At 43.2% G+C, this 25,145-nt stretch overlaps 1 protein-coding gene across 4 annotated transcripts in view; it reads right to left on the bottom strand.

The window, feature by feature from the left end:
- Positions 1 to 1,107: 1,107 nt before the first annotated feature.
- Positions 1,108 to 25,145, bottom strand: part of TPP2 (tripeptidyl peptidase 2) — a 75,505-nt gene continuing 51,467 nt past the window's right edge. For 3 of the 4 annotated variants that reach the window (XM_024194171.2, XM_024194172.2, XM_029914398.1), the window contains 6 exons: positions 16,169 to 16,320; positions 15,871 to 15,967; positions 12,996 to 13,126; positions 11,109 to 11,316; positions 3,269 to 3,388; positions 1,108 to 1,883 (listed from right to left, as the gene is read on the bottom strand). In XM_024194171.2, the coding sequence (XP_024049939.1) occupies positions 1,794 to 1,883; positions 3,269 to 3,388; positions 11,109 to 11,316; positions 12,996 to 13,126; positions 15,871 to 15,967; positions 16,169 to 16,320 (798 nt within the window). In that variant the 3' untranslated portion in view covers positions 1,108 to 1,793. Of the gene's footprint in view, positions 1,884 to 3,268; positions 3,389 to 11,108; positions 11,317 to 12,984; positions 13,127 to 15,870; positions 15,968 to 16,168; positions 16,321 to 25,145 lie in introns of those variants that run through there. The other variant, XM_029914406.1, reaches the window with a different exon arrangement.

Genomic DNA, 25,145 nt, shown 5'->3' with positions numbered 1-25,145 from the left:
CACACACACACACACACACACACACACACACACACACACACACACACCCCGTATAAGTTTTAAACAAACAATTTAATACTGTACACAGCAATGATGATTGTGAAGCTTGGTGGAGGTGGTGAAGTCAGAGGGTGGGATATTTCCTAGGGAATGCCTTACTGCTAAATGATGAACAAGCACTCGGCTGAGCCCTCAAGGGTTAACACATTGTTGTTAATGTAGCCTCACCCTCTGCAAGGCAGCACAAATGGAGGGAGAGGAGATAGCATGGCAGACAGAGACAGAGACACACCCTGTGTGAGAGAGAAAGAGATGCGCATTGCCCCTTTAAGTACGCTGACCTCACTTTAAGTACATTGCCTTTTTAAGTAGATCAGCAAGTTGAAACAGCAGCTGCTGTGAGCAAGCTCCCTCTGTCCTGAGTCCTGTCGTGTGTGTCCCTCCCCCACTCTATGGAGATGGGGTAAGCAGGGGACAGGAGCAGGGGGGAGGGGAACACCCTGACATTAGCCCCCCACTTCCCCCTCCCCCCCTGCACAGCAAGCAGGAGGCTCCCGGGAGCAGCTCCAAGGCAGGAGCACCACACGGCAGTGGCGGGAGGGACAGCTGAACTGCTGGCAATTGGTAGCCTGCTGGGCAGCTGCCTCACAGGGAACTTAGGGGAGCGGGGAGCTGATGGGGGCCTGCCGGTCCACCCTGGTTACAAGCCCCCACCAACTAGTTCCAATGGGCTGCTCTTTCTGCAAGCAGTGGACAAAGCAGGCAGCTGCCAAACAACGTTATAAGGGAGCACTGAACAACTTTAAACGAGCATGTTCCCTAATTGATCAACAACGTTAACCGGGAAGACTTAAAGTGAGGAGTTACTGTACATTTATATGCTGTTTACATTGCATTTCTATATTATTCCTAAAGCTGTCTGCTTTAACACGTTATGTTTATGTACTCTTAAAAAAAAGAACAGTTTTCAGCTTCATTATTTGTTTTTATTAATTAAAAAATCCTTTAAAGTATCAGAGTGCACATGGTGGTTTTTTATCTTCAATTTTGCACATTTACGCTGTGTTTTACATTTTTTAAACATTATTAAACATTTGTATGTATAGCTTTACAATACCTGATTAACTGTCTGGCACTTTTATACATGTATCAGTCCAACCTGATACTCAACTTCACATGGATTTTTGAAAGTTTGCCTGAAATATCTCAAAGACGAAGATTTACAAGAGCACCTATGTATCAGCAATTCTGAGATACACACAGAGACCGTTTGAAAGGTGGTTGTTGTTTAAAAAAAATCATCATGTAAACTCTTGCAAACAGTACAGGTAATGGAGTTCCATTACTTTATAGTCTAATAAATAAAATTTTAGCTACTATGATGTAGCTTTAAGGCCTTCATACAGTTGAAAAAGAAATTAAGATTAAACATCTTAAAACCCTGTTCATTGTAAAAAATACAGAGCTTTTACAGGTTTGCAGTTAAAATGAACAGTTAAGAACCTAACATGCATGCAAGAAATCTTTTCCAACCCAATTCCAAATCCTTGGTGCTGGCAATTCTGGCACATCCATTGCCAGCAATGGGATGCACACTAAGTAAACTCCCTGATGTCAGGAGTCAGGTTAACAGGTATTAAGCCACACCAGGGTGCCTTTCTGATAAATATACACAACTTAATAATCAGTATTCAGTATTTGATGAAGACATGCGTTCTAATTAAAAGGTAAAACTTATCTTTCCTACCCTGTCAGTATAAAACCATCTCTGTATGTTTACAACTGTAGGTATTTCAAAACACGCAATAATCAGGTGGATACAAGACAGGAAGCCAGTTTTCAGAAAAAGATGCACAATGGGTCCATCCAAGTAACTTCATTAACTAAAGAAATATAATTGATAAGCAAAAAAATTAGATGATTCTTTTGACACGGATATCTTCTCTCATTCTTTCTTAATCTAAAGTGCATGTTAAAGAGGTTCATTGTAAGAAGCATAACTTCAATTTATTGCTTTCTGGAGCTCTAAACTTTCATATAGAATGGTTTTAGTTTTTGAAGACCGGTATTTTAGCTTTAGTGAACAAAATGTAGTCTTAAGCAGCACAAGAATCCCAGTAAACTTGGGGATTTTTTTCTCCTTATACCCGTTTTAAATAACTGTATAGTTAATTTAACTTTAGGTAAGCAAAATGTCTTTAGGGCCCACATTTTCTCTGTGCTGTTCAACTTTAAGTACTTCAGAATAAAACACCCGGAATTCATGTGCAAGTCTAGACAGTAGTCAGGGCACTAGTATGCCTCTGAACAACAATTTCCTAATCTAGATACAGTGGTAAAATGAACAAACCACTTAAAACATTTTGGCCTCAATTTAAAAACTGGCTTTAACTTTAAAACCTGAGAAAGTAAAGTTAGGCTCATGAATCCATATCTAGGAACTTAAATAAAAGTGGCCTGATTTCCAAAGGTGGCGAGTACCCACAGCTTAGACAACTTGTCATTACCATGAGCTTTGCTAAGCGACTGAGGGGAATTAAAAAGTACCTTTTCAAAGTGCTCCTTGAAACTGTTAAGGAGCACCCTTAATTTTATACTGCTGCTTCAGAAAGCTTTGAGCAGAGGCAGTGGTGGTGTTGTTAACTGAGCATCCACCAAGTAAGAATAGCTAAGGGGAAAGAAAGAGGTCTCACTTCTCTCTCTCCCACCCACTTTGCAACAGACTGGGAAGGGGTTATTGAAGGAAGGGCTCTGAAGTGAGTGAAGAAGAGACAAGCCCTTTCTCCCTTTCAGCACCTGGCTGGGGGGAAGCTAAGAGGCGGATATAAAAGATGGAATTCCCGTGAAACGTCCAGGGAGCATGCCCAAATAGGAATCCAAGCACCCTCCTGCTTACCAGAGGCTAGAGGACTGGGCTTCTGGATATTGCCTTTGGACCTCACAAGTGCCCCTCCGCCCCACATCTTTCTTGCACACCTTTGAGCTAGTGAGCTTAATCCCCTGGCTAACTGGTGCCAGATAAATTCATTAAGTCCAATCAGAACCCCTGCTGAATTTGGGGGGAGGTAAAAATGTTTCAGATTTGAATATTCCTGGATCAAAAGCCTATCCAGTACGTTCTGTTCCAGAATCTCAGTGAAAATTTTCTGAAACTCAATAGTTTAAGCAGTATATAATGAACATACATTTACATCTCCTAATATTAAGAGATTCTTCAGCATACATAATACCCCTCCATAATTAAATGGATTTATTGACTACCCCTTACCTGAATACAATTTTTCAAGTTTTCCTTGGTTGGCTTCTCTTCTGCAAGTTTTGTGGCAAATTTGAGACCTCTTCCATACATTTTATTTGCCAATGCATGCTTATAGGCAAACGTTAAAACCTACAGTACGTTAACAAATAAAAAAAGTTAGAAATCTACCACCATATTAAAACTAGCATTGTTCAGATAAAAAACAATTTAAAGCAGACAAGTCAAAGTTAAACATTTTACCAGACTGTTTCGAATTTATTCTTATGTTGATGAACACAGATGAATCACAGCAATTACTGTACTTGTGTTTTAATTCTAAAATAAGAGCAAGTGTTTGTCACTATCACAAACTTCAGAACATTTTATGAGGATTCAGAGATCTCATTACTCAAACAGCTGTACACTGGATCACATTTATAGCTATTTAGATTTTTCAACAACTGCCTAAATACACAGTACTGTAAATAAATGATAAAACAGCCAAGTTTTTTTTTAGCCCATGGAAAAAAGTAATGTCAGATTGTGGGATATGAATCCCAGCAAGTATTAAACTGATTGCATAACAAACACGAACAAAAACAGTGGATGGTGTATACACACATGTACATAATTATAAACAAGCAATGCAAACAGATAAGCATGAAAACAGGCCTCAGTTTTTGCTTAATATATTCATCATGAGAATTTGCTTGCTAAGATATGAAAACCAGAGCGTTTGTTGATTACGAGGGTGAGTAATTTATTTGCAACACTGAGCTTTTAGTACCTTATCAACATTACACATAAAAAGTGCAGGTGAACACACCTGCCCACCATAGAGATGTCAAATAAAACTGATTCCTTAACAGCCTAACAAATAATTAATGAAGAAGATTTTGGTAGATTCTCCATGCTACTTTACTGTTACAGAAATTAGCGCTTGTGCTAACCCAAGTCTTTCACCTTTGATACAATCCACTACATATATCCATAGTGAATATCTTATTTTAATTTCTTATATAAAAGTGATACACCAGGACAACTACAGGGATATGGCAAAAAGGCTTTAGAAAAGCTAGTTACTTCAATCTGGGATGCAATTTTTTCCCCACCCCTATTTGCAACCAATAAAAATCTAGTTTTCCCAGCTGACTGGTCACCAGAGTGACAGATATTGCAACCCTATGCAATATCTTTGGAGACCACTGTATACATTTATTAGTAGCATAATACGTGAAGTACAGTAAGATACTACAAGTTCATAAGCGCAGAAGTTTTCCGTGGCATAAAAAGAAACCTCCAGCTTCAGCATCTGTGCATGCACCGGCCAAATTAAGTCATACTGTAAAAATTGCAATGTAAAAGAAAGATTGTAGTCACTACATTGGTTAACATAAAAGAGCAGATAACACAGAAGAGTAAACACACTTAGTTTTTCTTCAGTATGAAATACAAAATAAAAATCAAATTGGAAGCAGCATCTTGATAATAATTTATTTTCCCATGTGAATGCACGACAAAGTAGGTAGACAAACTCAATTGCTTTTTTTGCATATCATTACAAAATTTTTGGATGATGGGAATGTAATAGGTGTGATATCTGCATTTTTATTGGGCGTTTGATATGGTCTCAAAATTTTAATCAAAACCTGTTAATGATAGGAATAGTAACATGGATTGAAAATTAGCTGAAGGACAATAAACAAAAAGTAAACAATGTAATCAGTTGGAGAAGTCTAGCAGGGCACTGCATGGATTAGAGTTAGATCTTATATTCTATACTTATGTTCTTAAGTGTATCCAGTGACCGCAGATTTTTCTCTTTCGTTTGTTTCTTTTGAAATAAGAGCTCTAACTAGAATACGTGGGAGTACTACTGAATGTACCAGCTATCTGGGTCAAAAGCATATTATGCACAGCACCATGTGCCTGGGGCAACATGAAAAAAAAAACCCAAAGGTTGCCTACCTTTTGTAACTGTTGTTCTTCGAGATGTGTTGCTTGTGTCCACTCCATTTTAGGTGTTTGCGCGCCCACATGCACAGTTGTCAGATTTCTGCCTTAGCAGTATCCGTAGAGCTGGCTGTGGCGCTCCCGTGCGGTGGTATATAAGGCACCGCCAGCCCTGCACCCCCTCAGTTCCTTCTTGCTGGCAACTGTGACAGAGGGGCAGAAGGGCGGGAAATAGAATGGATATGAGCAACACATCTCGAAGAACAAGAGTTTTTTCTTCTTCGAGGGCTTGCTCATGTCGATTCCATTGTAGGTGACTCACAAGCAGTATCCACAGAGGTGGGCTTGGAGTTCACAGCTTAGCGGCTTGCAGTACTGCTCTATCGAAGCCAGCATCGTCCTGGGCCTGCTGGGTCAGTGTATAGTGGGATGTAGAAGTGTGGACAGAAGACCAGGTGGCCGCTTTACAGATGTTCTGGATCGGCAGCCTTTCTGGCCCATGTGCCTAAGAAGCCTGAGCCCTGGTAGAGTGGGTGGTGACGACTGCCAGTGGCAGCACCTTCGCCTGATCATAGCAGAAGCGAATGCAGGCATCGATCCAAGAAAAAGTTCTTTGAATGGGTGCCAGGTGACCTTTCATCCTGTTGGCCACCACGATGAACGACTGCATCGACTTAACGGAATGGTTTGGTCCTATCCACGTAGAAGGCCAGAGCCCTCCAGACGTCCAGGGCATGTAGCCTGCACTCATCTTCTGATTTATGCGGCTTCGGAAAGAAGACCGGTAAGCAAATATCCTGGCTCAAATGAAACAGAGACAACGTTAGGAAAAAAGCCGGTGCAGCCTTAGCTGGACCTTGTCCTTGTAGCAGACTGTGTACGGTGGCTCCGAGGTGAGCGCCTGTATCTCGGATATCTGGTGGGTTGACGTCACTGCAACCAGGAATGCGACCTTCCAGGAGAGGAGAAGGAGAGAACAGGAAGCCAGGGGCTCAAAGGGAGGACCCGTGAGCTGAGACAGCATCAGATTCAAGTCTCAAGGAGGGACGGGGTCCCTGACGTGCTGGTAAAGGAGCTACAGGCCCTTAAGGAATCAGGCCGTGATAGCCTGAGCAAAAACAGACCTACCTGGCAACAGCGGGTGGAAGGCCGAGATGGCTGCTAGATGGACCTTGATTGACGAGAGGGACAAGCTCTCCTGGAGTTTGAAATGCAGGAGGTAGTGAAGAATAAGCTGCAGCGAAGCCCTCTCAGGACAAACACCTTTGTCTGCAATCCAACAGGTGAACCGTTTCCACTTGGCCATGTAGGTCGCTCTGGTGGATGCCTCCTACTCCCGAACAGAATGCGCTGAACCTCAGCCGAGCACTGCTGCTCCTGCGTGTTTAGCCACGCAGCAGCCAAGCCGTCAGATGTAATTGCCAGGTTGGGGTGCAGAAGACTGCATGGTTCTGGGATAACAGGTCCAACCTGAGCGGTAGCTGGAACAGGGTTGCTACCGAAAGGTTCAGCAGGGTGCTGAACCAGTGTTGGTGCGGCCATGCTGGTGCTATGAGGCCGATTCTCGCCATCCTGTTTGATCTTCATGAGGACCCTGGGCAGCAACAGTACCGGAGGGAAGGCGTACATCAGATATCTGATCACGGGAGCAGAAAGGCATTGGACAGGGCTCCTCTGTCCATGCCCAAAATCGAGCAGAAGATGTAGCACTTCCTGTTCTGCCTGGACACGAACAAGTCCACCCGAGGAGTTTCCCACCTGCAGAAGATGGAGCAGACCACCTCCAGATGAAGGGACCACTCGTGGTGATATGAGAATGTCCTGCTGAAGCAATCTGACAATGCGTTCTTGGAAGCCAGAAGGTGAGTGCCTACGAGATGGATATTGTACTGTAGGCAGAAATCCCAGAGCCAGAGGGCTTCCTGGCAAAGTGCCAACTACCTGGCTGTTCCCTGCCTGTTGATATAGAAAACTGTAGCCGTGTTATCCATCAGGATCTGGACCACGCTGTCTTGCATATGAGGTAGAAAGGCCTAGCAGGCCAGTCGAACTGCCCTGACTTCCCTACCATTGATATGAAGGGATTGAGCGTGACTGGACCAACGGGCCTTGAGTGTTGAGATCGCCGAGGTGGGCTCCCCAGCCCAGGTCCAAAGCGTCGGAGACAAGAGTCACCAACAAGGACAGGGCTGTGAAGGGAACCCCTTCCAACACCGATGAGGGAAGGGGTTACGCCACTAGATGAGGGACGTAAGTATGCTGTCCGGAATCCTGACCACCCGGTCCAGGCTGTGCCGGTTGGGGACATAGACTGATGCTAGCCACGCCTGAAGAAGTCTGCAGTGGAGTTGTGCATGCCGGACCACGTAAGTACACGCTGCCATGTGGCCTACTAGCCTCAGGCACGTGTGAGCGGTGGGGAGCGGGTGAGCCCGCAGGCCCACAATGAGGTCCGCCATGGCCTGGAACTGAGTCTCGGGAAGGAAGGCCCAGGCCCAAGTGGAATCGAGGACCGCTCCGATGAACTCTATGTGCTGCACCAGGGTTAAGGTGGACTTTGTCTTGTTTATCATCAACTGCCAGTCGTGACAGGTGGAACAAAAGAGGTTAAAATATCTCCGCACCTGACCCGGAGACCGGCCCCTTATCAATGAGTCGTCGAGGTATGGGTATATTTGGACTCCCTGATGTCTCACGTAAGCAGCCAGTGGTGCTATAAATTTTGTGAATACCCTCAAAGCCGACGAAAGCCCAAAGGGCATTGCCATAAACTGGAAATGGCACCTGCCCAACATGAAGCAAAGGACGCGCCGGTGCCCCAGGAAGATGGAAATATGGAAGTAAGCATCCTCTAAATCGAGGGCAGCGTACCAGTCTCCTGGGTCCAGGGAAGGGATGATGGAGGCCAGGGAGACCACGCAAAACTTCTAGGTCACCTCAACAAGTCCCTCCAGAATTTGGTCTAGGATGGGTCTGAGACCCCCTTTTGCCTTCAGAATTAGGAAATAGCCGGAGTAGAATCCTCTGTCTTCCATGTTCCGAGGAACCTTTTCCACTGCCCCAAGGCGAAGGAGGTTTTCGACCTCCTGAATAAGGAGTTGCTCATGACAAGGGTCCCTGAAGAGGGACGGGGAAGGGGAGATGGGAGGGATGTTCGGCTGCAAACTGCAGGGTGCAGCCTGAAGAAACCATATCTAGCACCCTGTGGTCTAAGGGACACGGGACCAGGCCGACCAGAAAGGGCAGAGGCGGTTGAAGAAAGGGAGGGTTGGATCCAGTACATTGTCTGGGGCGCCGTCCTGGAGTGCACCCTCAAAATAAATGCTTCTGGCGTCCCTGACTTCTGGGAGGGTCAGGTTGGGCAGTCGGGCGGGAAGAGGATGGGTAGCATCTCTTAGGCCCTTTGTCCTTTCTCCTGTATGAGCCAGACCTGGGAGCCCCCCAGGACCTGCACCGGAGGAGGAGGAGGGCGGAAAGGCTTCCTGGACTGCTGAGGCATGTGCAACCCAGGGAGCGGAGGGTGGCTCAGGAACCTAGACTCAATTAGCTCTGAAAAGAGCCCCGAACCCTCAAATGGTAGGTCCTATATTGTGGTTTGCACCTCCTGAGATCTCTCAGTATGCTCCCCGGCTCACTCAGGGAGTCACCTAATGCGGAGCGAGCGCTGGGCGTGCTCCAGGCCGCAGCGTGTTGGGGCTGGGGGAGGAGCACCTCTCACACAGATGCGGCAGGTCCAGGCCAGGCTGGAGTCATAGGAGAGGCATCTCTTCTCGCCCAGCCCAGGTGCTGCTGCTGCAGGGAGTGTGCTGCGGGGAGTCCTCTCTCCCTGTCACTGCCCCGGGGCAGCCTGCACCTAAACCCCTCATCCCCAGCCCACCCCAGAGAGCCGCCCCCCGAAACCCTCTGCCCCAGCCCTCATCCCCTGCCCACCCCAGAGCCTGCACCCCCAGCCAGGGCCCTTACTCCAACCCTTTGCCCAGCCCTGAGCCCCCTCCCACACTGCGAACCCCTCAGCCCCACCCGTCACATGAATTTTGTTATGTGCATCAATATGGAGGTAATGTGTCACACATCACCAAATTCATTCTGCACATGGGTGGGAAAAATTAGAGGGAACACTGATAGGAAGACAATTTATTAAAATAATTACAACAACATCTACCCCCACTCATCCTCCCTCCCACTCACCCCTTGGCTTCCCAGTAGGTGGAGCAGTAAACACTATGCCCCTGACCATCCTTATTAGCTGGATAGAAGAGGAATGCATGACAACAAATAAGCTAGCATGCCTGTCACTAGAAGGCCTAAATGTAACTTGGATTTCTGAAATATGGTCAGATAAGAAAAATCAGTAAGAAATTATTTTCCTTCCCACAAACTACATAGAAAAAGAGAGTTTACGTCGTATGTATGGAATAGTAGTACTTAAAGATTAAACTATTATAAAAATGTCTGCTAGAGAATAGATCATCGGGTAGAATGGAGATAAAAATTCCATGTCATAAAAATATACCGGTACAACGGTATTAGTGACCCATGGATCAGAACAGTAATCATTAAAATTGAGAGTATTGAGACCCTGAAACAAAATTAATAACAGATAACTTTAGATCCCTAAATATCAAGTGGATAAATGCCAACTATGTGGTTCACATAAAATTTCTTCCAAATAACTTTTTATAAAGCATAGAGTTAAGGTTACTCTAGATTTAGCTTAGATTTTAATTTGGTGGTGCCTCTTTAATAGTATGTCAGTTCTGGTCACCAGGAAGTACCAGCATGTTTTGACAAAATTTCATTTTGCTGAAAATGGTCCACTGAGCTCTAATAATAAATGGTATAGAGAAGGCCAGTTGGACACTCCTGAATATGTTATATATCCTTTCTCATAATATGAGAGCACAGATGAAATTAAAAGGCAAGAAAGTTAATTAAACTGCATAGCATGTTGTTGTTAATGCATAGCCCAGCCCAGCACTGTGGCTTAAGAATCAACAGAGGAAGATGAAAGACATGTACACAAATAAGAACATCTACAAAGAAGCTATCTTGAATAAATAATCATCAATCTTCATGCTTCAGGCTATAGGCTGAATCATCAGCAGGGGTCAGGAAGGAATAAAAGAATAACATTTCTTCTGATTTGTTCAACAGTTTTCATCTCAAAATGATTCCAAAGCGCTGTACTAACTGAAATTCATATAAATATATGGAAAAATTCATTCACCACTGAAATACAGCCATGTCTGATGTGAAACATAGCAATTATTTTAACAGTGCATAGCAACATACCAGTTAAAGAAGGAAATAAGTAATAACCCAAACAGTTACATAATCATATGTATTATTGGGATTTTATGGTTTCCTTTGAAACAGCTATGCTGAAGGACACAGGGACCTTACCCTGATAAGAACTTGCTAACAGGTTACAAGTGGTAATTCAACTTCTGGAGAGGGCTTCTCCCATTGCAGCCCTTACCCACAGCTAAGGAACACAGGCTTTTCTTTCATTCCTAATGTAGAAAATGCTACGGACTCATGACCAGCACAGAACAGGGGCTGTACATGCTTCTGTTGAAGGGCTAGAAGTGCTGTATTGGACAGCAATTGAACTATTCCTTGAAAGGAATAGTAAACTAGTAACTCGAAAAATGAAGCAGTTTGTTAATAAAAGTCTGCAGTTACTGCTCCATACCCTCTCCATATGTATACACACAGAGCAGATAGATTTATTTGCCTTGGAGTTGATAGCCTAGGAGAGATCCCACCTGAGGAAAAACATTTGAGAGAGGCTGGCACAACATATAGGGACAGAACTAGGGAGTGGAAGGGAGAGATGCCTGGAAGCCACACACAAAGATGGTGTTAAATTCCATCACAAGAGTGCAACATTTAGAATTTCTGCTTGTCCTCTTACCTTAGTGTCAAAAAGATCAGTCCATTTTGTTGTTTCCCAGAAAGTCTCTGACAGAACACCTATGCAGCTCTCTTGATCGTCATCTTTACCTTCAGCATCACTTGAAACAGCCCCATCTTGGGCCTGCAGATGGAGAAGTTGGTCTGCTAGTGCGCTTCCTTTCCGACAAAGGGCATCCACTAAGGTAGACTTCTGTTTTTCCATATCACTACATTAAGAAGTTGAATACAAATACAAGGGGTCTCTTGCAGCTATTCGTTTTAATCAAGAGCAAATAATTTAACTTTGCCTTAAAAATCACAGTAAACTAAACACACTTGTTGATTAGTATTTACACTAGAAGAAGAAGCAATTTTCAGCTACCCTATTAAAATACTGCATTTTTGAAAAACTATTTCCTATCATTCTAAACTGGCTCAAAATATAGTTAGTGTACATTACGCAACGTACAGATTCTAACCAAGCCTAGAGGTTCAGGAGCAACTAAACTGCCTCTGGTATTTGAACAGAAGTGCAAGCCAAATTTTAAGAATTTAACAAGAAGTCAGGATCTAGAAATATATTTTATTAGTTCTTGGTAGTATGGAAAGAGGGCCAATCCACTGTTAATTTAAGCCAACATGGATTTCAAAGGAACTGCACCCATTTAAGCCAGCACTGAATTTGGTTCTCAGTTTCAGATGTTAGAAGACCACCAGATCATTTGGTTGACTCTACCAAGAAATGCTTAATTATTTTTAAATCCAGCAAATATAGCGTTATGCACAAGCCACTCCAAGCAACTAGGTTAATGATACAATAAAGCAGGGTCAATATGTAACTAACCTACAAATCTTAAAGGTGCCACAGGACCCTCTGTTGCTTTTTACAGATTCAGACTGTAAAGAGCGGCTACCCCTCTGATACTTAACCTACAAATGTAAACCTCCTTTCACAGCCCCTAAACTTTAAATTAGCCGCTCTCTGCTATTCCCCAGTCAAAATGGATCAGCATAAAAGGGGCTTTTGAAATGATTAAAAAAAATGTAGTGCATCGTCATCTTTGAAATGCTGACCTTCTACTGAACATACTGACACTCCAAAAGAATGTTATTGTGTACTAACTCCACAGAGAAAATGACCATAAACCTCTACCCTGATATAACACTGTCCTTGGGAGCCAACAAATCTTACCGCGTTATAGGTGAAACCGCGTTATATCAAACTTGTTTTGATCTGCTGGAGTGCACAGCCCCGCCCCCCTGGAGCGCTGCTTTACTGCGTTATATCCGAATTAGTGTTATATCGGGTCGCATTATATCGGGATAGAGGTGTATTTGAATACAGATATAGCCATGGTTACCAGTCTTTCTTTCCTGACTCTCTATAAACACTTGTGAGCACTTCAAAGTGGCTTTATCAAACAACAAGTACTGTTCACTGGCATCTTGGAACCATCCTTCAAGAATTTTGAGGGTCCCACTGTATCATGCAAAACCCTGCACTTATTCCTACAGGAGTGCCTTGCTATCCAAATACTACCAGTCCACTGATTATTCTGAATGTTTATGAACTTGATGAGACTAAGCACAGTGCAAACTTTCCCACGCAGCTTTGCCCATGTATCTCAATTCTGATCTGAAAGCCATCCTTTGTAATCTTATCTGAGCTCTTCTGAGCAAAATTAGTTTTTCAGTGTCTTTCTGCATTCTGAAATACACAAAACTCTAAAAATACTTGTCTCAAATACCCGTTTCCACTTGAAGTCAAGTTTGAACCCAAGTCTCAAAAAATTACAAAGCTAGATCAGCTTTCAGAATCCTTTACAATTCTTGTATGTAGAAAAGGTAATTATATTTATAGACTACAGAAATAGGGTGCAAGGAGGAGTATTTACTGGTTAGGTACTTTTTTATAGTAGCTGCATCAGGCCTGGGATCAGTCTTCATGGCAAAATAAACTGCTAACGCTGTTTGATCAATATGCGAGATAACAGTATTTGCAGCTTCAATAATTTCATCAAGTCTTTTCATTCGTTCCTGAATGAAAAGGAATAAAAGAAAAATGTGAGACTGGCAAAACGAAGTCACCCCATTTAACACTTTATATTATTAACATTACTGAAGTCACAAGTACATGGCAATAGAAATAGTTTCTCAAATGTATTTACTTATTTAACATTTCTACAGTCTAGACAGGATTGAGGTCATATTGTGCTTAGTGCCATACAAACCCATATTTTAGAAGTCCTTGACATAAAGAGGTTACTATTTTCTTTATATTCCAGTGGGGCCTATAGGCGCCAACAAGCTTCCCATGGTCTGCATGGCTCAGGAAGGAAAATATTTTAGGCATCTGTAAAGAACAGCTCTGGGCTTGTTTTGCGCCTCTGAAGCACAGACTGCCATGGCTGGAGATGGGATACTGGACAGGCAGGCTGGTGCTCTGAGGCGGTAGAGAAAATTCTCTCATATCTGGCTGGTGGATCTTGCTCACATGCTCAGAGTCAAATTGCCATTTCAGGTTTGGGAAGTAATTTCCACCCCAGGTCAAATTGGCAGGGAACTTGGATTTTTCACCCTCCTTTGCAGCCTGGAGTGTGGGTCACTTGTTAGGATTATCAGGGTATCTTGCCAAATCATTTCCCTGACATTTATTGCAAGGCCTTGGGCATTGGTAGACCTCAATCCCTCCTATGCTTTGCCTGTGGCACACGACAGCTTAATCTCCTGAGGGCTGTAATACTTTAATCCAGGTTATTGGGCTCAATAGAGCGGGAACTGGACGGGGCTTAGTGGCCTCTGATGTGCAGAAGATCAGATGATCTAGGTCTCTCCTGACCTTAAACTCTTAAGGTTTGAAGATAGTAAGATGGAGATCCCAGCTTCAAAGAGCTTGCAATCTAAATAAGCAAGACAGACAATGAAAGTGTCAGTACTTGTTTTATAGATGGCAAAGACCCAGTACATCACACAAGGTATGTGAGGGATCTGGGGCCTGATCTCAGATATCCCAAGTCACAGTACAGTGCCTTAACCAGGAGGCCAAACTACAAGACCAACCTTACAATCTTAGTGACACAAGAATGATGAAGAATGGGGTTACAGACAGCATCCAAATAGCTGATCATGATTTGAGACAAGCCAGCTAGGGATACAGAATCCAGCCTTCCTATGCATAAAGGAGATTGTGCTTCTGAAGTTTTGTATAAAGTCTGAGGTGGTGCACCCTGCAAAAGAAAAAATTAGCACCAAAGGAAAAGGAAGGAGGTGGAATGTTAGGAGCTCACACTATCATGGTGATGAACATGAAATAGATTAACAGAGAGAATTTGTGCAACAGCTGTCTGCTACAGGAAGAGGACAACAACACCATCTGCTAAGGATCATAGCAGTGTACCTTTGAAAATGGAGGGTAAGCACTTATTCATTTGAAAGACTGGTGAGCAGACCCTCCACCTCGAACAGCTAGTCTATCTCATGAAGAAACCATCTGTAAGGGCTTTATAGTTTATGGCTAAGCTCATTGACCTTTGGAGTAGATCTCCAAAAGCAACACAAGTCAGCATTAAGCCAACCCATTGCTAGATGGTCCATTCCCAGAAAAATGGAATTAACAAGAAGTCACCAGACCCTTACATCAGACTGTACTAAGTCTTGGGAATAAGATTTAATCAGTGAGAGACTGGGAAAAAACTTTGCTCAGCTGTGTTGACAACCAAAAGGAGGGAATCCCTCTCCATCCTTCAGCCAGTATCAAATGATGTAACAGGTTCCAACTATATCCATCTGAATGGCTATTCAAGGGAAGAAGAAGGTGACATCTGAGGGACCTCTCCTAGCTAGAGCTACAAATACTGAGTTCAGTACTTTGTAAGCCTCCCTAGAGTAAAACAAAAACAAAACCCTTTTATATAAAAGGGTATAGATTGAGCATTCACCTTTGAAAAGTATACACATACAGAAGTGCTTTGATATACTTCAAATATCTGCAATGAGCAGCAGGACTTAAACACTTTCTCTTTTTAAAGAGCTCAACATTAGACACTAACCTGTCCACAGTGCTCCTTGCATTCACAGACTCCAAGCTGGATTACAGCAACTCATATGTAGAAATAAAGCCCCAGAACCTGAAAAACCTACATCTGGCACAAAATGCACCAACTTGTGTAGTTAGCAACACTGCTCACAGTGATCTGACCCCAGAGTGCTCTGGTTTCTGCAATGCCTCCCCAGGCAAATGTTGCTGGGATTGGTCCTAGCTACCCAAGAGATTGCTTTCTCCATTATCGTAATCTCCCACACATCAGTCACATTCCACTGGAAACTGTCAGCCATCATGAGAAGTTCATGAATGCAGAAGACAGAGTTTTAACAGGAGAAAAAAAATAAACTATGAAATTCATTCCCTCAACGAATAAGCAACTTCACTCCTTTCAGAACTAGATAGAAAACTCATTTCTTTAATTTTACTTTACCTCACTAATTTTGTCCATAAACAACCAATAAGCCAATCAAGCTGTTTCTCTGATATGCTGGGAACAATGAAAGAGATGCTAAGCATTCACATTTATAGCCTTGTAAAAATGCACTGATTTGTAAATGATAAAGGCTTTTGATTCTAAGTTAAAAGTTTCTAGTTCACTGCACTCGGTATAGCCAGAGCAGTCACGTCAAGTCTAGGCATCTGTGAAGAACAGTAAAGGAGAAATCTTCAGATTTAATCTCCTATCTCAAGGCAAGATGTAGTGAAACAAATATTGTATTAAAAAAACAGAACTCACCTTTTCAGAATCCAGCTGATGGAGTCTTGCAACATACAATGGAAGATGATTAGGAAAGGCTTCTTTCAATTCATTATACATGTCACTGGTATCCAGCCTAGCCAAAAAGAGGGATGAAATTAATATGCTGCTTCTGCATGTGCTAAATCAGGAGGCAGTGCAACAGTGAGAGACTGGTCTTCTGATATTGCAAGTTTAATTATCCTGGTACTCAAACTTCCATTTCTTCTATAAAGTGTAGTATTAACAAAATATAAAAGTTATGCGATGACCTTTTATGGAAACTACAAAGACATACTTAGTCATCCATTGTATCTTCAGGTCTCTCAAAGCTTCAGCAAATTCCTCCTTTACGTCCTTTTCTTTTTCTGGTTCCCTTTCTTTCTCCTTGCTGCCATTCTTAGTCTTTGTTGGTGATGGTATCAGATGGTAATGAACAGTAATTACATCCTAGCGGTAGAAAAAAACCTCATCAACTACTTGGTGGAATGGACTACGTTGCTATTCTTTTATCTTACAATGCAAAAAGTGCTAAACGATTGTGAGCAGTTACATGCTTGGAAGTTGGAGCCAGAGAGCAAAGGATTAGTCTTTAGAACCTCAGAATGGTTCAACTTTCTCTGGAGACGCACCCAATTTCCCACCTCCCCAGGGTTTCTTCCAAGTTTTCAGAAATGGGCTTGTCACAAGGTGACTGGCCCCTGCAAGAAAGGAAGCAGGGTCCAGTGCCCCTGGACGGATTACAGGCTGCCCACCTGGGCTTAAGGGAGGGCACCTGGGTCTTATAAAGGGGGAGACAGCTGGAGATGGTTTGGAAGGTGCCTGCAGACATTGCAAGGAGGAAGAAGGCTCCTGCAGGGCCCTAAGTCAGCAGGGGGAGACATCTGCAAGAAAGGCCCCTGGAGAGGGGCCAAGCTACAGACAAGAGGTGTTGGGAGAGCAGGAAGGCAGATTCTCAGGGAGGATGGGCTGCGCCCAGCTTGAGATTGGGACAAAAGGAGTGAATTTTAAAGAGAGGACAGACCCCCTTGGGGGGAGGAGCTGGGCTCAGCTGAAACTGAGGTGAAGACTTTGTAGGTTTGACCTCTATTTTGTGCAGGACTTAATAAATTGGACCCCAGAGGGGGAATATCTGAATACCTGGACCTTGTGAACTTAAAGGGCCTTCAGTGAAGGGAAAATTGAGGTAGGGTGCAGCCGAGCCATGTTGGCCAGCAAGGAAGGCTACAGGGAAGGTGCAACCTTTTAATATGGCTTTAACCATCACATGGCCTCAATGTGTCTTAAAGTAGTTCTATTTTCTTTACCAAGGTGTCAAAGCTTAACATTTTTGTATTCACATTCTGTTAAAGGGAGTTATGGAGACGGTCTTCAGGAAAGCAGGTAAGTTGGGTAAAAAGGTAAAGATAAAATTAGGTAAAGCTCCTGTCTTTTAAAGTTTGGGGACAAAACGTGAGAGTGAATAAGGGTAGGGTTTTTTTGGGAGGTAATTCTTAACAAAATGTTATATTAGTAAAGTCATCAACATGCCATAAACCTCATAAGTATATCCCTCTTGAGCCACTGTAATTTCTTCCAAGCTGCTACTACAGGACTTTGCAGCTTAGCCTATTGTGTATTCATATTCAGATAAAAAGCTGAACAGTAACATTTTTGAATTATTTTCTGTTTTCAAACATAGCAAGACTACAGTAATGTGGTTTATGGAAATACATCAATCTCCAGACCAAACCTGCTATATACAGTGATCAAGGTGTGGAAAAAAATCTCAACGAACAGCAGTTTTGATACACACATTTTTCTCGTATAAATTTAAATCCCATCACTTCTGAGTAAACCAGTGTCAAGTTTCACCACAGACCATCTCTAACATACATTACAGGACACACTATCAATTTTTTGCTTTTAACGATGTTACAGTATTTATTTAAACAGGCTCCCCCAAAAGAGAACATTAAATCTGAGTGTACAGACCCACAACTAAGCTTGTGCTATAAACATATAGATCAAAAGGTTCATCTTATTGCTATTTAAATAGATAACTAGGGCACTACCAAATTCATGGTCCAGTTTGGTCAATTTCATGGCCAGAGGGATTTAAAATTGGTCAATTTCACGATTTCAGATGTTTACATCTGAAACTTCACAGTGTTCTAACCAAGGGGGTCCTGACCCAAAATGGGAACATGGGGAGAGGGAAGTTTGCAAAGTTGTTGTGTGTGTGTCGGGGGGGTGGGGTGGGGTGTGCAAGATTGCCACCCTCACTTCTGTGCTGCTTTCTGGGCTGGACTAGAGGTGGTTCCCGGAGGTGAGGTGGGTAGGTGCTGGGGGTTCCTAGCTCCTAGTCCAGGCCAGCTAACAGCTCTTGGGGAGGTGAATTATATGGTGACAGGAAAAGCTGCACTGCTGTAGCGCTTTATGCGAAGACAAGATTCTAGTTTCATTAATTTCTATCAATTTTAATCTTAACATTTAAAAAAAATTGGTGGCAGATACAAATGCGTGAAGGAAATGAACTGACTGATTAGGACTAACAGCTATGACTCAGCACTCTCAAAACTCAAAGAACATGCGCAAGAGCCACTGCTGGACAAATAATGCATTCTTGTTTATATAAAGGTTTTTTTTTTCTTTTAAATTATGTTATATCATAGCAGTTACTATGAGTTACTATGATATAGTGTAAAACTGAATTTAGACATTTAATATATTGTTATCTACAGAAAAATTACCTTCATAAAGGAAGTCTCTCAATGTGTAGCACTTACTCTCAGAGTTAAATGTCACAGCTATTCTCATCTCTCATGGCAAATTAAGCACTATTACAATTTATGAAATTATTTATATAATGTGCAACTAGAGTCAGTAAGCCTCAAAGTGTTTTTACAGAACTACAAACTGTATACGTACAAGAATTACTTCACTTGCCATCAAAATATAGACAAGCGTGGAGTGGAATTGAACCACAATTGTTTGCTAAATTTGGTACAAGTGGAAGAAATTGAGTTGTATCAGATACAAATCAAACATTTTATTTTTGAGTCATAGCAGACATTAACACTTTTTCAGATCTGCCTCATCTTAAAATTCTGTAACATAACCATAGCAGCTAAAAGCTTGAAGGAAAATGTGCTCCTGGCCTGATGCCCTTTGTGCCAAATTTGATGCTGAAGAAAAATATTTATATTTGTATTACATCATCTTTAAACAAGGATTATAATAGAAGTGTCACCAAATTTAATTATGATAGCATGCAGATAACATTAAAATAGTATTAAGATTTAACCACCTATTCCACCAATTTTTTTCCCCACTACTCAACAAAAATTAAAGTGGCGGTCAGATGTCAGCTTCACGTCACATGTTTTTTTAGTCTCATTCTCTTTTCTCAGTTATATCGGTCTACTTTCCCTCTCATATCTGTCTAGTAAGACTAAGCTTTTCAAAACAGAGACTTCAATTGTACATCTGTCTGACGTACCAGGCAAATAATTACATATAATGAGGTTATTCTAATTCACCACCACAGTTTTCACATGAAATACTCCAGGAGCACATGCATACACATACAGTTGGGCTTACTAAAAAGGCCATTATCAGCTTTAAAATTCAAGCAACGTATTTCACATTGCATTTTTCCATTGCACAGGATCTCTCTCTAGGCCATTTGAATGTACGCAATTTCTCATAAAGGCACCAGCTGAATTTGCAAATAGTAAAAGAGGCTCAGAAAAAGAAAATATAAATATTTAAACACAAACACTCCTTCCCATTCTTATGCAAAGTTCTCCAAAAACAGGAAGATGGGGAAAGGCATAGGCTATGCCAGACTCCAACACATTAAGACATCCTTGCCTACATTTCCCTAGAGGAGAGGTTTTCAAACTGTGGGGCACGCCCCCCTATGGAGGAGAGGGGGTATGGAGGAACATTTGGGGCAGCTCGGTGAGGACGCACCACCTCCACCCCGACTCACCTCAGTGGACCACCCAGCCCATGGGTCAGCATCAATGCCTCCGTGCCCACTGCTGGCTCTGCCCCCAGATACCATTGCATGTGTCTTTCCCCACCCTGAAAACCTGAGAGGGGAGGGGCAGGTATTGGGGGGGCCCAACCAAAAATTGTAACTCAAAAGGAGGGGACTCAACTCAAAAAGTTAGAAAACTGTTGCCCTGAGCATAGGTTTTCACAGTGTGGGGTGTGCTGAGGTTATTGGGGAGAGTGACGACCCGATGCGAAGCAGAACAATAGTGTCTTGCTCTTTCTGAGCAGCAGAAGCAGCGGTGAAGGCAGTGCACAAGGGAAGGCAACGGATGAAGGGTTTGAGAGCCCATCCCCCCAGAGCCCTGCCCCTCCACCTCACACCCCACGTGTGCCCTGGATGCTGGGATGGTGGCAGCAGGCAGCAACAAAGGGAGTGGGGTCTGGCCAGCAGCAGCATGGAGGATGCACCTGGAGCCAGCAGCTGCAGCCTGCTGCAGGGTCTGCAGATGAGGGCAGCAGGCTGGGAGAGTGAGAGCAAGAGGGCTGGGGAGGAGAGAGAAGGGGAACAAAGAAGGGTCGTGCATGGGACATTAATCTTTGAGGGGGGCGCGGCAAAAACAAGTTTAGGAATCTCTGCTCGAGACTTCTGTTTACTCAGATGACCATTTAAAACCAGTTGGTGCATCCCTTGCTTTTACACGAGCGTACATACGAGAGACAGATTCCATTTTTCCAAGTACAGGTCAGCCATTATGACCTGCCGCTAAAAAGCCCACGACGTGAGTGGCTTACCAGAATAGCTCTCATTGGCCAAAGGAAAAATCAGTGGGCTTCCATTTTCATTCCAATTCCATGTGTCCCAAACTGCTGATCTAAACAATTGCAACTGGGTACTGTTTGGATACTGAATACTTTGTCCTTCGGGTCGTGACGTGTTGAAGAACGTATATGCTGTAAAACCAATTTACTCCTCTCTCAGTTGACTGGCAGGAAACTCTCTGCTAGGGACCAGCAGCCCTGAACCCTTTTATGGTGGGCTCAACCCCAGCTCAACCCCCTCATCTGTTGTGACCATGGCCAATCTGAGGCCACCTCTAAGAGCAAACTTTGGTGGATCTTTAAGTCCTGCATCCACCAGAGAAAGGAAGCTGTTAAGTCTGGGTTTGCGGGAAAGCAAGACAGGAAAAGCCCTGAATGGAGAAAAACAGTGGCTGTGAAGCTACAGTTAGTGTGGATCCCATACTTTGGATGCAAAGTAGAAAAGGATGTCCCATCTCACTCCTCAGTCTAGCCTTTCAGGGAGAGGGTGCAATAGTGAACATACTGCCCTTCTTCGTATCTCCAGTAAAGATTAGACCCCCGTTCAATGCATGAGTGGTTTGTCTCAAGGTTTGTCTTCACTGGGAACTTACATCAGCATAATTACCTCTCTCAGGGGTGTGAAAAATCCATATCCCTGAGAGACATAGCTATGCCAACCTATCCCAATGTAGACAGCGCTAGGTGGATGGAAGAATTCTTCTGTTAACCTAGCTACTGCCTGTCAGGGAGGTGGATTACCTACGCTGATGAGAAAACCCCGCCTACCATCGTAGGCAGTGTCTACACTGAAGTACAGCTGTTCCGCTATCGCGTTTTCAATGGAGACATACCCCAAGTGATTTCTGTAGTGAAGGTATAGGTGGGCAAAGAATACCTCCTTCAGGAAGGCTGGCTACTATAGCCACAATGATCTTGGCAAACACTTGAAAGCCGTCGACAGGTGAAAGACAAGCATTTAAACTGCCAGTAGCAACTCTGAACAAAGTTAAAGTGACCTCTGGTGGTCCACACAAATGGGACTATGCAAACAGGCATTTTACAGATCCAGGACCACAGGAATTCCCTCAGACTGGCCACTTTGATCGCAAAGCAAAGGGCCTCCATAAAGATTAACTGAACTCAGAGGAAGAAATTCCTAGTCTTAAAAAACATATGAAACAAACTGTCCGAGGAAAACAGAGTACAGATAAGTCTCTTGAATCTGCCTTTTGGAGTAAGACTTGGGAGACTGCTCCAGAATGGATCATTTAAGCAAGTCTCCTGCAGTAGAAGAAGGGGTTTTGCAATGCCTTGATGGAAACTTGATAGAGTGGCTTAGAGAAGCCGTGTTTAAGGCACACGGACTAGAAAGTTTGTAGGTTCAGTTATACGTAGACCTGCAGTCACCTTCTGATGGATTGTTGTAGATCCATGACACTCCAGGCAAAGATGCTTCTGAAGCATAGCAGACTGATCTCTCTTACTACAGCATGTCCTGAAGCAGCCAGAAAATGAGTGTTTGTTATCATGGCTTGGAAAATGGGAACCCCAAGCATTTCTGCCTAAGTGATGATTATTATCACTTTCTGCCTAAAAATACTGGGACTTTGTAAGTGGTTCCCTATTGCAGCAAAATGTTATAGGCTGGGACACAGACATGCAAAGGCAGGTATGTTACCCCTGCATACAACCATCTTCTCAATATTTCACCAAAGGGGGTCATGTGTGGTCTCTGTCGAAAGCTAAGAACTAGCCAATTGTGCGATGTTTGTATGGGAAATAATTTCAGAGTTACGTAACATGTAGGATATTGGGTTTCAAAATTACTGAAGTGAAACTTATCACCTGAGGCAAGAAGGATCTCAGGGCTAACTCAATCAACACTGAGAACAATGGACATACGTGAAGCCAGCCTTATGTTCACTGTCTGGACCACATGCAGGTTTGAGGATTTACAATGACAAGAACCCCCGAGAAAAGTCTCTGAATAGGGGACCCCTGAGGTAAGAGACAGCAGTCTAACTGTATAAAAGAAGCAGAAAGAGTACATGACTTTATCCATTACAAAGGAGAGACTCTGCCAGCAGGGGTGTCTCATGAAAGATAGATCCCATCTTTCTGAACTGGACAAGCACTGTAACAACTGACCATTGGATGAGAAATACCATATCTTGTTATTAAGCATAGGTGTGTTTTTCATGTTTTTCTTTTACTTGTAACCTTATGTTTCCAAACCCTTATACTTGCTTTTATTTGAATCTGTCAAGCTCTGTTAAATAAACTTCAATTTGGTTTTACTACAGACACAGGTAAGTGCTTTGTACGAAGAATGCTGAATTAAGATGAAACCAGTGAACTGGGGTGCATTGCTTCCATGGAGGCAGAGTATCAGCATATAATGTGCATGTCCAGAAAATAAGGGACTGGGTACTCAGTGGTATGTAAATTGCAAGCTTGCACTGGGAACCAACAGGGCTTATGGAGTGCAGAACTGAGTGCTTGCATTGCCTGCAACCAGTAGCTGGGGAGGGTTTCCCCTGGCGGGCACAGACAAGACTCTCTCACTGTAAGTAGGAGGTAGTGATTCACCCCAGACACCTCAGGTAACCTCCAAAAGTGTCACACAGGCTACCTCTGAAGAGGATTAACATGTAAGGGAATCTTGGTGGCAAAGTCTCTGGACCAGGCCTATAGCTATAGAGTTTTGAGTGACACTGGATCTTCCACATACCACTGGACACTGGAAAGTAGCCACTTCCAGGAGGAGATGGTCCATCTGTTCAGAAGTGCACTTCTTGTCCTTCTGTAGCCCTAACCAAAGATCCCAAGGGCATATAATACCTTTTATGGGCAGTTTCCATTGTATTGTGTCTTATTATGGGACCCACTATTCCGTCTGTACAGAGTGCAGTTCCACTACCAGACACAATCCATCCTTGCTGATGGGGGGGAGCGCAAAGTGAGGGCAGCTGGCTTCAGCAGTGTTACCGAGTATGCTCAGTCCATGTGAGCATGTTCAGTACAAGGCAAGCAGCAAATCTGGGGGGGTGGAGAGGGTGTGCCAATGTGACCCCGCATGCCGCCCTCCCCTCTCTTCCCCCCCCTGCCTCTGCCCACTACCACAAGATAGGAAAGTGTTTCCTGGAAGCCAGAAGTGTAGCATTAAACTTATACTTTAGGACGGCATGGTAAGTATCAAAAGGACTGACTAAGGACTAGTTGTGAGCCTAAGAGCCCCTTTATGCCAACTAGCAATGGCACACCCAACACACTGTAGTTAGAACATTTAGCCAAACAGTGTCTTGTATCACAAACTGGTGACACATTGTTTATTAATATTATTGTGTGATGTTTGTATGGTTATGTATATAATTCTTTACACATGTGTTAGAAATAGGTTACTAAAATATCTTCTGACCAAGCAATCTAAGTAGAGCGGATAAACAAGTTTGTCACTGACAAAGGAACGTTGTTTTGTCTGTCTGTCTCCAATGTAAATTGAGCAAGGTGAAGCCAGAGACAATGGAAGTACATTTACATTTAATGTAAACAAAGTGATTAAGATAATTAAAAAAGCAAATTTACCAGTGGATGAGGAAGATTAGTATGGCATCTACACACCAAGAGAGGAGAGGAACTTTGTCAGGGTTTACTTTCCAAAGAATACATTTCAAAGGTTTACTGGACTATAAAAAAGGAGGTACCCCATAGGTACCCATTACTTAGGGGACAGCACTTTCTGATTATGAGAATGTTGGATCCTCCTACCAGGAAGGGATGGGGATGCTGTAAGTGAGAAAGTTCTTTAGGCAAAGACATAACTTGCTAGACTTAAGTTGTAGGTATTAGAAAGCATGTTTCATTTTGTTTGTAACCATTTTCTCTGTTTAAAGAACAGGAGTACTTGTGGCACCTTAGAGACTAGCACATTTATTAGAGCTCTAATAAATGTGCTAGTCTCTAATGTGCCACAAGTACTCCTGTTCTTTTTGCGGATACAGACTAACACGGTTGCTACTCTGAAACCTGTCATTTTCTGTTTGTTATCTCTGCTTATTATCACTTAAATCTCTGTTGTGTTAATAAACTTATTCTTAAATTTTACTATAAACCATCTCCGTGCTGTTACTCTGCTTAAATGTGAGTCCTCAGCTAATCTAACAGGCTGGTGTGTACACCATTTCTTTGGAGACAGCAAACAACTTCTGTGAGTGTCCAGTGAGAGGGACTGGACACTATAGAGAGACACCCCTCTATGGAACTCTGCTTCACTGATTTTTACCTGCAAGACAATGTTAAGACTGGGAGCTCTTGAGGAGTATGTTGGTGAGGTGGACAGGCTGGTGTGGCAGGGAACTGACTGTCTAATCTCCAGGAACGCGCACTCTTGCTAAGGCAGTGGGGTGACAGGGGGCTTACTGTTCTGGGCAGCCCTGAGGAGAGCATCACACTAGTATCCAATATACCCTGAATGGTTTTATGAATAAGTA

Source organism: Terrapene carolina, unplaced genomic scaffold, assembly GCF_002925995.2.
Source record: "Terrapene carolina triunguis isolate 2854851 unplaced genomic scaffold, T_m_triunguis-2.0 Scaffold21, whole genome shotgun sequence".
Classification (NCBI taxonomy): Eukaryota; Metazoa; Chordata; order Testudines; family Emydidae; genus Terrapene; species Terrapene triunguis.
This window is presented reverse-complemented; position numbering and strand designations above follow the sequence as displayed.